At 48.8% G+C, this 13,487-nt stretch overlaps 1 protein-coding gene across 5 annotated transcripts in view; it reads left to right on the top strand.

Moving 5' to 3' along the window:
* SPATA13 (spermatogenesis associated 13) overlaps positions 1-13,487 on the top strand; it is a 167,252-nt gene that overhangs the window by 143,938 nt on the left and 9,827 nt on the right. For 4 of the 5 annotated variants that reach the window (XM_057490204.1, XM_036917397.2, XM_036917405.2 and 1 more), the window contains 6 exons: positions 5,063-5,199; positions 6,389-6,568; positions 6,876-7,058; positions 8,693-8,872; positions 9,778-10,010; positions 13,035-13,164. In XM_057490204.1, coding sequence (XP_057346187.1) covers positions 5,063-5,199; positions 6,389-6,568; positions 6,876-7,058; positions 8,693-8,872; positions 9,778-10,010; positions 13,035-13,164 — 1,043 coding nt within the window. The remainder of the gene's footprint in view (positions 1-5,062; positions 5,200-6,388; positions 6,569-6,875; positions 7,059-8,692; positions 8,873-9,777; positions 10,011-13,034; positions 13,165-13,487) is intronic. The other variant, XM_057490206.1, reaches the window with a different exon arrangement.

Consider the following 13,487-nt stretch of genomic DNA (forward strand, 5'->3'; position numbering starts at 1 on the left):
ACCAGTGGTTCCACCACGTAGCATTATCATGAGGGTTGTCTGGGCAAAAAGGCTGAAAACCACGCCTGGCTCATTGCACGTGCCCACAACAATCACCCTGTGCCTCGGTACCATTTCTCAGTTTTCATTGCTTTCACGTGAGGCTCACAGCAAACTAATAACAGTTACTTGTTGAGAATTTATAAACAGTCCATAAGATGAGTATTAACATTATTTGACAAGTGAAAAATTGAGGAAGTAACTTGATCAAGGACTCTTAAAAAAAAAAATACATGCAGCACAATTACTCGAAGTCAGGTGTGTCTGACCCCAAAGTCCTGCTCTTAGTCTGTGTGCTGTATTTGCATCCATCCGTCCGTCCGTCCGTCCATCCATCCATCCATCCATCCATCCATCCATCCATCCATCCATCCAATACTTCCTGAGCACCTGTGTGTGCCAGGCAGTGGTCTGGGTCCTGGGAATATGGTTAAGAACAAAGTGGACAAAATCACTACCTTTATGTAGCTTACATTTTAGTTGGGAGAGACAGACAATGAGCAAAATCAATGAGATGGTGAGAAATGCTATGGAGGAAAATAAATGAGGAAAGACTGGGCGGGGTAGGAGGGGGCCGTTCGCAGTGGGATGGTCAGGAAGCACCTGCTGAGGGTTTGTGTGCTTGGAGGGGTGGGGGTGGTCAGGCACAGGGAGCCTCCGGTCCAAGGCAGGGGTGTCTGGTGTGGGAAATACCCTCAGGACCGGAGCCGAGTGAGGGTGGGAGATGCAGAGAGTTTACTTTGAGGGGGGTGGTGTTCAGGGGCTTTGGCTTTATCCCCTGTGGATGGTTGGAAGCAGAGGAGTGACAGAATCCGACTCCTGGAAGGTTTAGCAGGATCCGTCTGGCTGCTGTGATGATCATCGCTGGGAGAGAGGCATGGCAGGGGCAGGGAGACGAGTGAGGGGCCGCCAGAGTGACCCAGCTTGAGGGGACCGAGGCTTGAGTGTTCAGGGGCGTGAGAAGTGGCCAGATTATGGACGTATCCTGAAGGGTGAGTGAGGATTTGCTGATGAGTTGGACCTAGGTTGGGAGAAGCAAAAGAAAAAGAATAACCTCTGAGTAGATAAAACATGTAAACCTGCTCCCATTTTACAGATGGGAAAAGTGAGGTTGGCAGAGGGCAGGGGACTTGCTCCAAGGTCATCTAGAGAGAAAGTTAGTGCCGCTGGGACATTTGCCCAGGTGTGTTGCTCCACTTTAGGCTTTGCCATGTACACATTGCATGTCCCCCAACCCAGGCCCCCTGGCCCCCTCAGGACCCCCTGGAAGACCACGTCGGCTGACCCAAGCACAAAGGACCACCTTGATTCTGCAGTGCTCAGCAAATATGAATATTCACTATTGAAATCTTTCTCATGTTGCACCTCAACTAGAGCTATTTTTCAAAGTTTTTATGAGAGCAACTCAAAAATCATTCAATATATGAAGTCTGTATCTATTTCCAGATAGCTTTATTCCAGTGCCTCCTGTAAAAGTTCAGTTTTTTTCAATGGAATCCTTTTTTCACTAGATTCTGTGAATTGTTGATTTGTATATTATCACCACTGGCTTTTTTCCCCCCCTTTACTGATTTTCATAGCAAGAGCCAGATCAGATGGTAAAGAATTCTCCCAGGGAAAACATTACTCAGTGGGTCTTTGAGGGGAGAAGTGTCATTTTCAGGGTTTTGCTGTGAGTGGGCACCCCAGGCATCTTTATTTTACTGAGCACCATGTCTTTTGGCTCAGCAACCATGGCTGAAATGCGATAAGGAGAAATGCTCTTGGTGCCAGGCTGTGCCAGGTCCGTGTTTGCTGAAATTTGAAGACTCCTGCCTCTTCGGGGCTCCTTACAGACCAAAGAAAGTTAGTGCAGCTGGGACATTTGCCCAGGTGTGTTGTATGTATCCCCCTCACCCAGGACACTGAAAATAGTAGAAGGTTTCAGCCGCTTGCCAGTGCAGCTGCCGGGCCTGGTGGTCTGGGCAGCTGCCCTAAGGACTCCGGTTGGAGAAGATTTGCAGCTTTCGTGCTACTTCCTTTCTAGTTAGGAAAGACTCATGCAAGTAGGAAAAATGTGTTTGCTTCTGTAAGACCTTCTCTGCTCCTCCGAAAGCACAGACCAGGGAAGCGCACTGCACCAGGGGACCTCGTGTTCTCTGCTGCAGGCACTCTGAGGGCGTGGGAGGGAGAGGTCAGCGTGCATCACCCAGGCTTTCAGAGTGTCTTGTGCACTTAGACAGGGCTGCCTGACTTTCTCCAGATTGCTCCCCGCTCACCCCACCCCACCCCTGCCCTTGGCACTCGGCGTTGCACTCCAGAGGGAAGCCCCCCTCCCCTCTGCCCAGAGAGAGGGTCCTGGTATGTTGTGTTGCCCGCTGCCTGCTGGTACGACACCCACGCACACAGCTCGTTCTCTGCTGCCCACCTGCTGCACTTCCCTTACACAGACTGCCCCAGGTGCTATCTCTCTTCTGTGGTGAGTTGGAAAGCAAGGTGGGGGCCTCAGATGCAACACCAGGGCCTGGAAGACTTTCTTCTGCTTCTTGACTTTGCATCAGGTCCCGAACATTTCTCTGCTGCATTGCCTTCCTCCCTGAGGCGACTTTCACTTTTCCCTCCACAGGCCGGGATCCTTCCTAAATGAGACTGGCCGTGGGAGCGGGGAGGAGAAGGGAGGTGGGAGAGGGCGCCAGGCACCTTGGGGTCAGAACCAGGACCCTTCTGACCTCCAGCGCCCCAACTCCCTGCAGAGCCGTCAGCTCATCCCAGGGTCACTGTCCTCATGTCCAGTGCACCATCCTAGGCACTAGGAGCCCCCCACCTCCTGAGAGCCTGCCTGGACAAAGCCACGAGAGATGGCTTATGGTTACACGTGCCCGTGCCATCGTGGACATGAAGGAATGATGGCAGTGGCTTGGCTGGGGGGTTCCCAGGTGCAGAGGGGCACCCCGGGCTGCAGGAAAGCACATCCCGAGCGCGGGCCCCTGAGGAGACCTGGCTTGTCAGGCACTGCTGATCAGTGCTCTGTCTGGAGCTCAGGCTGGGAGGACGGGCACCTGGGGAAGGCAGGTGACTGCGACGCGCGCCTGCCCTCTGCTGCCACATACCCACGTGCTCCAGTACCACCCGCCTTCCCTGGTTTGAGCTCCTTGTGACCATGGCCCTGACTCTGCCTATTATAGACTCAGTTTTAAACTCGCAAATCTTTTTCAGTCGTTTTTACTGTTTTAATGTTAAGGATTCTACACTTTATTTACAAAATGTGTTGCTTTAAAAAAGTTCGCAAGTGCTGGGGAAGCAGGAACAGCACAGGGCCTGTTGCGCAGAGCACGGAGCTGGCCTGGGGCTGGACGTGCATCTGGGGAGCGCCTGCTCTCTGGCCTGGCATGACCAGCCGGGCAGTGAACAGAAATGCACCTCGGATTTTGAAGACTTAGTACAAAAATAAAGAATCAAAAATATCTCACTCACTTAAAAAGAAAAGTTCTTCAGCTTAAAAAGTGGACCTGTCCCCTGAGGGTTGCGTTAGTAGAAATTCAGCCTCCCAAGTCCTTGAGCAAAGGAAGGGTGGACAGCCCTCTGCTCTGCAGGCTCAGAGCCGCCTCCATCCTTCCCGCAGCCTGGCTTCCCTGACTTCCCTTTCTTGTTATTTGCCCCGGTAAGTTGAGGTTTTTCTGAATCATCCTTGACCTTGTCATCTTTGTCGCACCTGCGTCAGCTTGGCTTGCCCAACGCCCGGGAAGTTCGGTCCCCCTGCCAGTCCCCGGTGCAGCGCCTCAGTGCCGCTCGCTCCAGCCGCCGCCCCTCCCGGGCTCCCTGGGCCTGTGCTGCCCTCCGGCCGCCCACTCCATGCCCGAGCAAAGCCAGTGTGCAGCCCAGCTGCCGCCAGGCTCACTGCCACCGCCACAGTAACTCTTTCAGTGAGTTATTCATACTCTGCATCAGGGCTGTGGGAACTTGACACACATTATCTTACTTTTATCAACAAAAGGAAGGAACATTGTTTTTGCATTAGGATGTGAAGCTCAGAGAGATTAAGTTGCTTGGCTAGGGTCCCGTGCATGTAGGGCTAGAACTCAGACCAGGTCATGTGACTCTAAAACCCGTCCTCCTTCCGGAGGGAGCCTCCATTCAAAACTTGTCGCCCCCTTACTCAAAGCTCTAGAAGAGCCATTCATTGCTTATCCCAGCCCCGAGGCTCCCGCAGTATGCCCCCACCTCACTTTTCCAGTCTCATCTCATTAGATGTACCGATGTCCATGTATCCTGTTCTTCAAATCGAGCCACATTTTGTCCTCAAGTATCTTGAAGAGCCAGCTACCTCTTCCATGAAACCTTCCCTGTCTTCTTCACAGGGAATAATGTTCTGTTTCTCATTAAAATTCCCTCTGCTCAGGGACAGGTAAGCCTCGGTAAGTGCAGCCTCCTGTTCCAAGAATTGCCAAGATCAACCCAAATGCTACGTCCATCCTTAAAAGATCTCTTTTTTTTTTTTTTTTGGTTAAATTCTGGTGGTGTGAGTTCCAGCCTTTTCGTATATGGACAACTAGGAAGAATGGCTGCCTGTTTTTACTTAGGATGCTGTCAGCACCTTTTTAATAGCAGTACCAATGCCTTGTGGGTAAAAGATATAGCTTTTAAAATAATGGTATTTTTCTTTTCCTCTTCAAACTTAACAGCACATTGCTTAGAAACACTGTTATGTATATTTTTTATGTCCACTTTAGAGCACCACTTTCCACCTAAGTCACACATAATTCACTCACTATCCTAATTCACAAAATAACACTGTGTTAGTGTTGGCAGTACTCCAAAGTGTTCCCCTCCCCACCCACTGGTGTGCATGACCCCAGCTATTATCAGCATAACTACCACCTTTGGCTTAATAGAGCAGTAGAAATTTTCTAGTGATTTCTTATTCTGGATAACATACAAGTGATAATTTTTCCTTAGGGCTATGTTCTTATTTTGTCATTTAAAATTTTGTTGCCTGACTCTTTTAAACTGTGCCACCTCCCCCTCCCTCTTTTTTTTTTTTCAGTGTCTTCAGATGGAGGTATTGAGTCTTCTGCCTTAGTGGATGACAACGGCAGTGAGGAAGACTACAGTTATGAAGACCTGTGTCAGGCCAACCCCAGATACCTGCAGCCAGGCGGGGAACAGCTGGCCATCAACGAGGTAGGACTCCACGCAACAATGGCAAACGTTGGATATCCGATTTTCAGGGTCCACGGTCACTTCAGACTTTGCTCTCTGATCATTTCTTACTAATACGTTCTAAAACCTAGAACTCTTTGATTAGGAAAAAAACGCTATGATTTTCTGGCATTTTCAAGGACAATGTATGTGGTGGAATTTTCCATAGAACTGTAGCTCATCCCTCTACGTAACAGAGCAGTAGTCATTAGTGTTTTGAGTGGTGCTTTTCATTTTATGAAATGTACTCCCTTATGTATCTCACCAAGGTCTCACAACCAGTCTAAGAGGTAGTGGTTATCCATATTTTAATAAACACTCTGAGGCTAAGAGGCTAAATTACTTGCTAGCAAATGGCAGAGCTGAAATTACTTATTTCTCACTACAAACTGGTGTTCTTTCTGCCACTGCATCTTACAGAAATCTTTTTAGAAAGTACTTTTAGCTTTTGGAGTTCTTGAACAGAGCATGTGGAGATGACTTCTCAGTGAGTTGCCATCCCCGTCAATGCCACCAGCGTCCTGGCCGTATCATCCCTTTTGCTATAGCATGTGATGGCACCCCTCGAGAACAGGGGGGCTGTGCAGTCATCTGCCCCTCGGCTAACTGACAGGGACCTCTGGCCATTCTTTATTCTTTCAGCTCAACTGCTAATATCCAGAGGCATGCAGTGTTCTCTTTAATTGCAGTAAACTATAAAGTCAGGTACAGAATTTTTTCAAATTGTGAATACAATGTAAAGAGTTAAGTTCTGACGGAGGCTGTGAGGGTCTGTCTGGTGGTAAAGTATGTGCATAACCGCTGGAGGCTTGGCTTTGTGACATCTATTTTGTTCAGAAACCATTTCAGGGTGAATATTCCAGATTTTCAAATTGGTTAGGTAACTGGTGTACAGAAAAGTGTGTCATTTTTACATTTTTCCAAAACAGTGGATTTGGAGTTTCCTTTAAGAGCATGTAGGAGATGCCCACCTGATTTTGTTTGCTCTCGTATGTTTTTCTCTGTTTACTTTGTGTAACAATCAAACAGTAAGTTTGGACTGAAAACCTTTTGTCCACGCCAACGAGAGCTGGAAGATGTCCGTGCCACCCTGAGAGAGCTCACGGTGTCTCGCTTGCTGTTCTGCCTGCCTCGTTTCTGCACTAAGCACTCCCACATGTCTCCTTTGCAGCTGATCAGCGATGGCAGCATGGTCTGCGCAGAAGCCCTGTGGGACCACGTGACCATGGATGACCAGGAACTGGGCTTCAAGGCAGGAGATGTCATCCAGGTGCTGGAAGCTTCTAATAAGGACTGGTGGTGGGGCCGGAATGAGGATAAGGAAGCCTGGTTCCCCGCAAGCTTTGTCAGAGTAAGTGTGTGGCACTTTCACAGCTGTCTTCAGGGGAACAGTGGAATTGTTTAAGGTCCAGACTCGCTCTTTGTATCATTTTAATCAAACCTTTTAGAAATTAGCTGCAGTTGAAGGAAAAGTTTCAACTTATGTGAACTAGTTGATGGGCCTTTTGCTGCTGTGCTTGAGCAGCCAGGCAGGTGAAGACAGGCCAGGGCCATGCTGCCTTCCCAGTTGGTCAGGAGAAGGGGTGTGGGGGCGGCCCCCTGCCTGGTTCTGGTGCCATGTCCCCCCAAGTCACCCGCTGCCTGTGTGTGGGCTGCAGTTGCGTGTCAACCAGGAAGAGCTGTCGGAGAATTCCAGCAGCTCCCAGGACGAGGAGCAGGAGGACGCCGGCAGGAGCCGCCACCCGCACTCCGAGAGCAAGCGCCAGATGAGGGCCAATGTCATCCGGGAGATCATGAACACCGAGCGGGTGTACATCAAGCACCTCAAGGACATCTGCGAGGTAAGACGCCAGGCCTGTGGCCCCCTGAGGCGGTCGTGTGGCAGCACGGCGCGCCCACGCAGTGTTCTTCTGTCTCCGGGCAGGCCCTCGGGTTTGCATGTTATTCTGGGCCATCTCCTCCTCGCCCCTCACTCCCTCATTAAATACTCGTCTACCTCGGAGAGCACCGGTGCCTCTCGGACCTGCTGTCATAGCCAGTCCCCCTCTCCGGGTACCAGGCAGCTATCCTCTCAGGACGCAGCTGCTCAGCTCACGAGTGAATGACTTGCAGAGAAGGCAGCCCCCCTTACGCAAAACCCACTTGACTTTACAAAGAATCAAAGGTTTGTCACTGTCTGCCATGTGGCTGCACCTGATCACTGGCAGATGCTCGTCATTGGGATGCAGACCAAAAAAAGATCGGTTTTGTTTGGTGATGTCCACAGCCGTGGTGTTCTGCTCGGCAGTGACTTGTATTTCCTCCGTGGTATTTTTCATTTCCTGGATCCTGTCCGCATCACACTAACTGCTCTTGCCCCTTGATCATTCCGGCCGCCGGGCTGGGAACGCTCTTCTCTGCGCTCTCAGTTCAGCCGTGAAAGTTCAGCCCTGAAGACCCGCTGAAATGGGACAGCTGCCCGTTCTGTGATTGGATTAACTGGCCAAAGATACACCAGTGTTTAGCTTATTTGTGCCAACCGTCTTGTTCTGCATAAATACATGGTTATGGGGGTTTCTTTAAAGTGTCATTTTAGGAAAATAAAACTCATTGCTAATAACTGTTGAGCATTGACTATGTGCCATCCCTTTACCTGGAGGAACTCATACAGCACTCTCACCTACCAGCCCCCTTTACGGATGAGGAAACTGAGGCACAGAGAAGTTACGTAGTGTGTGGTTGGGATTTAAACCAGACAGTCTGCCTTAGAGCCTGTGCTCTAAGCCTTTTCGTAGTCTTTCTGTTAAAATTCATACCAAGTGGTCAGTAGTGTATATTTTACCATGTAGTCAGTTTAGTCTGTGTGATTACGTAATGCTAATTTGGGGATAATTATTACATGTATTTATGGCTTCTCCTTCCTCTGCACTAACTGCTACCCGAGCCTCAGTACAGCCAGGGCACACCAGAGAACTACTGGTGCTTCAGTTAGTACAGGCCTCGGGTTAAAGGCCTACAGATTGATGCCATGCGTATACAGAAGTAGGTGGTGGTGGCGTCCTTGGGTAAGATGGTCTTGGCTCTTGGCCACGACAGTGAGCAGGTCTGCATGGGCTCTTCCGCAAGCAGTGGCATTCCGGATTTGACAAGCGCCCTCGGCTGTGAAGTGGAACCAGGAACGGGAGAGTGATCGCCTTCGAGTGTGGCTGTGCAGCTTGTTTCTTGAGTATCATCTAGAATCTTTATAAGGTTTCTTGAATTATAAATTCATCCACACATACCTTTTCTCTTTCCTTTTGTTTTTAAAATATTTATGGCACATGGTAGTCAGGGAACTATGATCATTTCATCAGGGACCCATAGGATAAAATAATTTTCTCTAATTAAAATCCGCTCCATGACCACGGCTTCAGACCTAAACAGCTGTATAATTCAAATGAATAATTTCTCTGAGTCTCCCAATTAATTTAACAAAGTTTACTTCTCTGTTTTGTAGGGCTATATCCGACAGTGTCGCAAGCACACAGGAATGTTCACTGTTGCACAACTAGCCACCATTTTTGGAAACATTGAAGATATTTACAAATTCCAAAGACAATTCCTAAAAGACCTTGAGAAACAGTACAATAAAGAGGAACCACATTTAAGTGAAATAGGACCCTGCTTTCTTCAACATGTATGTCACCTGCTACTTCTATTAATAATACCCAGTTACATAATTTTGAAGTTTCTTCACTACAAAGAGGAGTCCTTTTAGTTTTGTTCTTGTTAGATTAATTTCCTATAGAATGGAGAGGTCACTTAAAAATTAAGTTGACTGGTTTATATGGTTGGGGGCGGGGGTGAGGGAACATTTGGGAGGTGAGAGGTTTGGCGCTGGGACGCTCGGGGTGGGGACGTTCAGGGATATGTGGGCTGAGGAGCAGAGGCCCTGGGGTGTGGAGGCCGTGGGGGTGGCCCAGGACACAGGGAGGGGAAGGGAGTGTAGTGCCGAGTCCAGGAGAAGGGGCGTGTCTGGAGAGAGCTGGCAGGGAGGCGGTCGCTGTGGAGTGGACTGTCGGGGAGGAAGGAAGTGGCGGAGGGCTTCGGTTGGAGGCCGCAGGGTGCCGTGCATGTGGACACCGGGTGGCAGCATGTGAAGGAGGAGAGGTGTGAGAGGGAGGAGGGGGCACTTGAGTCCCCTCCTCCTGATCATAGTCAACCAGTTAATCTGTGACAATGAAGAGGCCCAGGAAGGAAAGATGTTGGACAGCACCTCCTTCTTTCTCAGAGGGGAGCTGGGGTGAGGAGGGTGACAGCAGAGGGCACCATTGCCCTGGGGAAGCCATGTGTACCTGTGACCCACCCTCTCAGGGGCCTGGAGTGGGACCAGGACACTGAGTGCCAGGACAGCTGACACCCCTTGGAAATGGCCCCTTCCCCCTGAGAAGATACAGGCTTACTGCACAGGCATGAGAAACAGTGCAGGATCACTTGGGGCTGTGGCGTATCTCCCTGCTCCCAGAAATGCCCACTCAGGTAGGGCTAGGAGGTGCCTCGGCCTGGCCTTACGCTGATGAAGCTGTGCTTTTCCCTTGCCAGCAAGAGGGCTTTGCCATCTACTCCGAGTACTGCAACAACCACCCGGGCGCCTGCGCGGAGCTGTCCGGCCTGATGAAGCAGGGCCGGTACAGACACTTCTTCGAGGCCTGCCGCCTGCTGCAGCAGATGATCGACATCGCCATCGACGGCTTCCTCCTCACGCCAGTGCAGAAGATCTGCAAATACCCGCTGCAGCTGGCTGAGCTGCTCAAGTACACCACGCAGGAGCACAGGTGAGGGCGCAGCTGCCCGCAGGAGCCACGCAGGCCTCCTGGGTGCGTCGGGAGTAACACCAGCGCTGCCCACCCCGCAGGGTCCTTCCAGCAGGCACTCCAGGCTCTGCAGAGCAGCAGTGACAGCTGGGCTGACAGGGCAGGCTTGACACTTCCAGTTACCTATACGGAAGGAGTTTTCAGATTTTCTAGACCAGCTAAGGTTGTTGAGTGTTGAAATAGGGTCAAGAAAGAGGCTCTGGAATATCCATTCCCCACAATAATGAATAATAAGGGTAATTCTTAAACAGTGTTCTGAGCACATGGGATTTTTATTGTATCACCAGTCCTTATAATCGATGTGTATTTTATAATAAGTCTCCTGTAGCTACTCAGTAGTTAATTTCAAACATTGTTGAAAGAAATAGACGGTTGTGAGTGCAGTGACAGACATATTTTCCTTCCTCTCCTGTCCTGGACTCCTTAAACTGTGTCCTGGCAAATGCCCCTCATGCTCTGCAGCAGGAAGAGGCTTCGTGGAAGGGGTGAGGATACCCAGGAGTTGGCCTGTAAAGGGACCGGAATTCAAGGGTGTGGGGGGGTCAGCTTGGAAGAGGCATCTTGCTGAGACCTTGTTGGGCTCTAAGCCCTTTCTTCTCTTTTATCTTTTTTTTTTTTACTATTTATTAAAGTATCGTTAATAATACAATCTTATGTTGGTTTCAGATGTTGATTCTTCATGTTGATTTCTAAGCCCTTTCTTGCCCACCAGCCCTGGCGCCTGCTGGGTCTCCGCAGTCCTTTCTGCCCTTTCCCTCTCGCTTTGAGCACAGGGCTTCTTTCTGGTCACGGTTAGCTGAATGCTCCACTTCCCTCTGGGGCTAACTCTGTGCCTAACTAAGTTCTGGGGAGCCAATAAACGATCTGTTACTTACTGGCACCTCATCATTTTCCTGCATGTGCAGTTTAATGTGTAATCTTGCTGTGATGATTGGTAAGGTGTCACCCAGCCGGTATCTCACTAGGCCACAACTGGAATGCCAGTGAGGACGTGACCACGGGAGGGTTTGGGGGTAAAGCTGACTGCTTCCCATGAGACTCAGACCCTGTGTCTGACGCGCACATGTGGCCCAAAGCTCTCACCGCCCCTGCAGCCCTGGAAGGAAGGACAGCCTTGAAGGCCTCTGGCATGAAGAGGGAGAAGGAAAGGATTTACACCAGACGAAATTTGCTGTAGCAAACCACAACAATTTTGGGTTTTTAACAACTGTTGCCCCAAGACCAGTCAAATTATTCATGGTGGTGCCCGTCCCTGTCAGGTGGAAAACGGGTCACTCCTTTGCTCTCTCTGCCACTGGACCCCTGTGGGCTTGAAGAAAGGAACCTTTCTACAATTAGATTGGAAGGTAGAAAGAGAAAAGCTAGGTCACTGAACCACAGACCCTAGACAATGCATGTTACTTTTAAAGAACTGGGATTAAAGAGTAAGAGAAAAGAGTTCATGGAAATAGATAAGAAGAAAGCGAGCTGTAAATATTTCTGTTTCTGGTGCAAAAAGCTGAAAAGTTTGGTGGAAAGAAAAATAGTGAAGTCAAGAGAGTCACAAGTTTGAGAAAATGTTTAAAAAAAGAATAAAAACACATCATGGTGGGAAACCACAGAAAATAATACGAGAATTAAATGAAGCAGATACATCTTGAAAAGACACGGGCAAGCAAAGTAGTACCTTCCTGATGGGAAAGCTGTGGCCAGAAGTCTGCCCGTCATCCTTCAACAGTTAGTTTTTCTCTTTGAAGGGCATTTTTTCACTAGGAGGCATTTGCAGATTTTTGGCTATTTTTTTTCTTAAATCATTTTAAAGGAAATGACAAAAAAGCGCATTTCCTTGTTGTTAGTAAAACAGAAATAAATTAGGAAAAAAAAAAACTATCACACTCTGCTTCTTTTCTGGAAATGCACAGAAAAACTTGTAGAAAAAAGTATGATTACTTTGCACACTTTCATTATTGATGGAGGCGTCTCTGGGGGGCTTTGCTCCCATTATTTCGGCAGCCCCCTTGCATCATTTTGTCCTTCCTTTGTGCTCTGCTCCTGCATGTGAACAGGTCTGTCTGAAGACAGCAGGGGCTGCCTGTGGGTGAAATGCCCAGGGACTCCAGGGGCTGAATTTAACTGTGTATCGTAAATAGACAACAGAATCCGCTTCCAAGGCTCTGTTCCTGGCTGGGCTGGAGGACTCTAAGTCAGTCCATCTGAGACCCAAAGGCTCTGTCTGTCCCTCAGACACAGGAAAGTGCTGGAAAGTAAAAAATTCAACTCCTCGCTGGGTGATTGGTTTTGATGTCCCATAAAACTTCCCAATACCGGACAGCCTCTGCTCCGGCCTGTGTGCACATTAGAACTGTGGTTGGTTTTCCTGGTACCTGTGGTTTGAGAGACCTTGGGATAAGAGCCTGCTGGGGGAACACTTTAATTTGAAATGACTGTAGCATGTGGAAAGCGTGAGAGGTGAAGGTCTGTTGATGAGGTGGATGTGGTGTTAGCGCTTACGTAACTCACTACGAAAGCCTCCCGTGGTTTACGTCCTCTTGAGCCCCTTCCTGATCAACATAAGATTCCAAGCAAATAATTCCTCTTGAAAATGGTTAGTGATTATCAAAGTACTTTATATAGTGAAACTGGCTATATCAAAAACCAAAGCAACGATAAAGACTGTCCTTTCTTTCTTAATGAAAATAATCCATTGTCACTCTGGCTAAAACTTACTCTTGTGGCATTTACTTTCATTCATTGTGATTTCTGGGAAATGAATAAAAACATTCTTTTTCCAAAGAATTCTAGATTGCATTCATTCGGTCAGCTCCCTTAACCTACGCAGACTGTAGTCTATTCACGAGGAAGAAGAAAAAGGAAACAGTGGCTATTATTGAAATGTCACATTATCTAGACAATTAGCTTACAAATCAGAGATGGAGTGTATTATTTTGTCCAACAGCAGTTTGCAAGTGGCTGTCACATCTTTACAATTAACCCCCTGCTTTGCAGTGACTACAACAATATAAAGGCAGCGTATGAAGCCATGAAGAACGTAGCCTGTTTGATCAATGAGCGCAAACGCAAGCTGGAGAGCATAGACAAGATAGCACGGTGGCAGGTGTCCATCGTAGGCTGGGAGGTGAGTGGGGTACCCCTCCCACCTTCTGCTTTGTCCAGCTCTGCTCACGCCCTCCCCCACCTGCCGTCTAGTTGGGTAACATCCCTTAGTGTCCTGTGATTGATACTTTTATATTCTTGGCTTTCATGGTGTGTGTTTTAGGCATATTGGTGCCTCTGACTGTCAACTACTTTACCCCTCAGCGCCACCAAGAAATAAACTCTGAAGAGTGTCTGTAGTTGATCTATTACTTCCCCTCTGTCTCTTCTGCTAGAATCTTCTCCAGGAGAGCAGCTAGAGAACAATTAAAATGCAAATACCACTGTGGTAGGAGCGTGGGCTCC

The sequence above is a fragment of the Manis pentadactyla genome, chromosome 2 (assembly GCF_030020395.1).
Source record: "Manis pentadactyla isolate mManPen7 chromosome 2, mManPen7.hap1, whole genome shotgun sequence".
NCBI lineage: Eukaryota > Metazoa > Chordata > Mammalia > Pholidota > Manidae > Manis > Manis pentadactyla.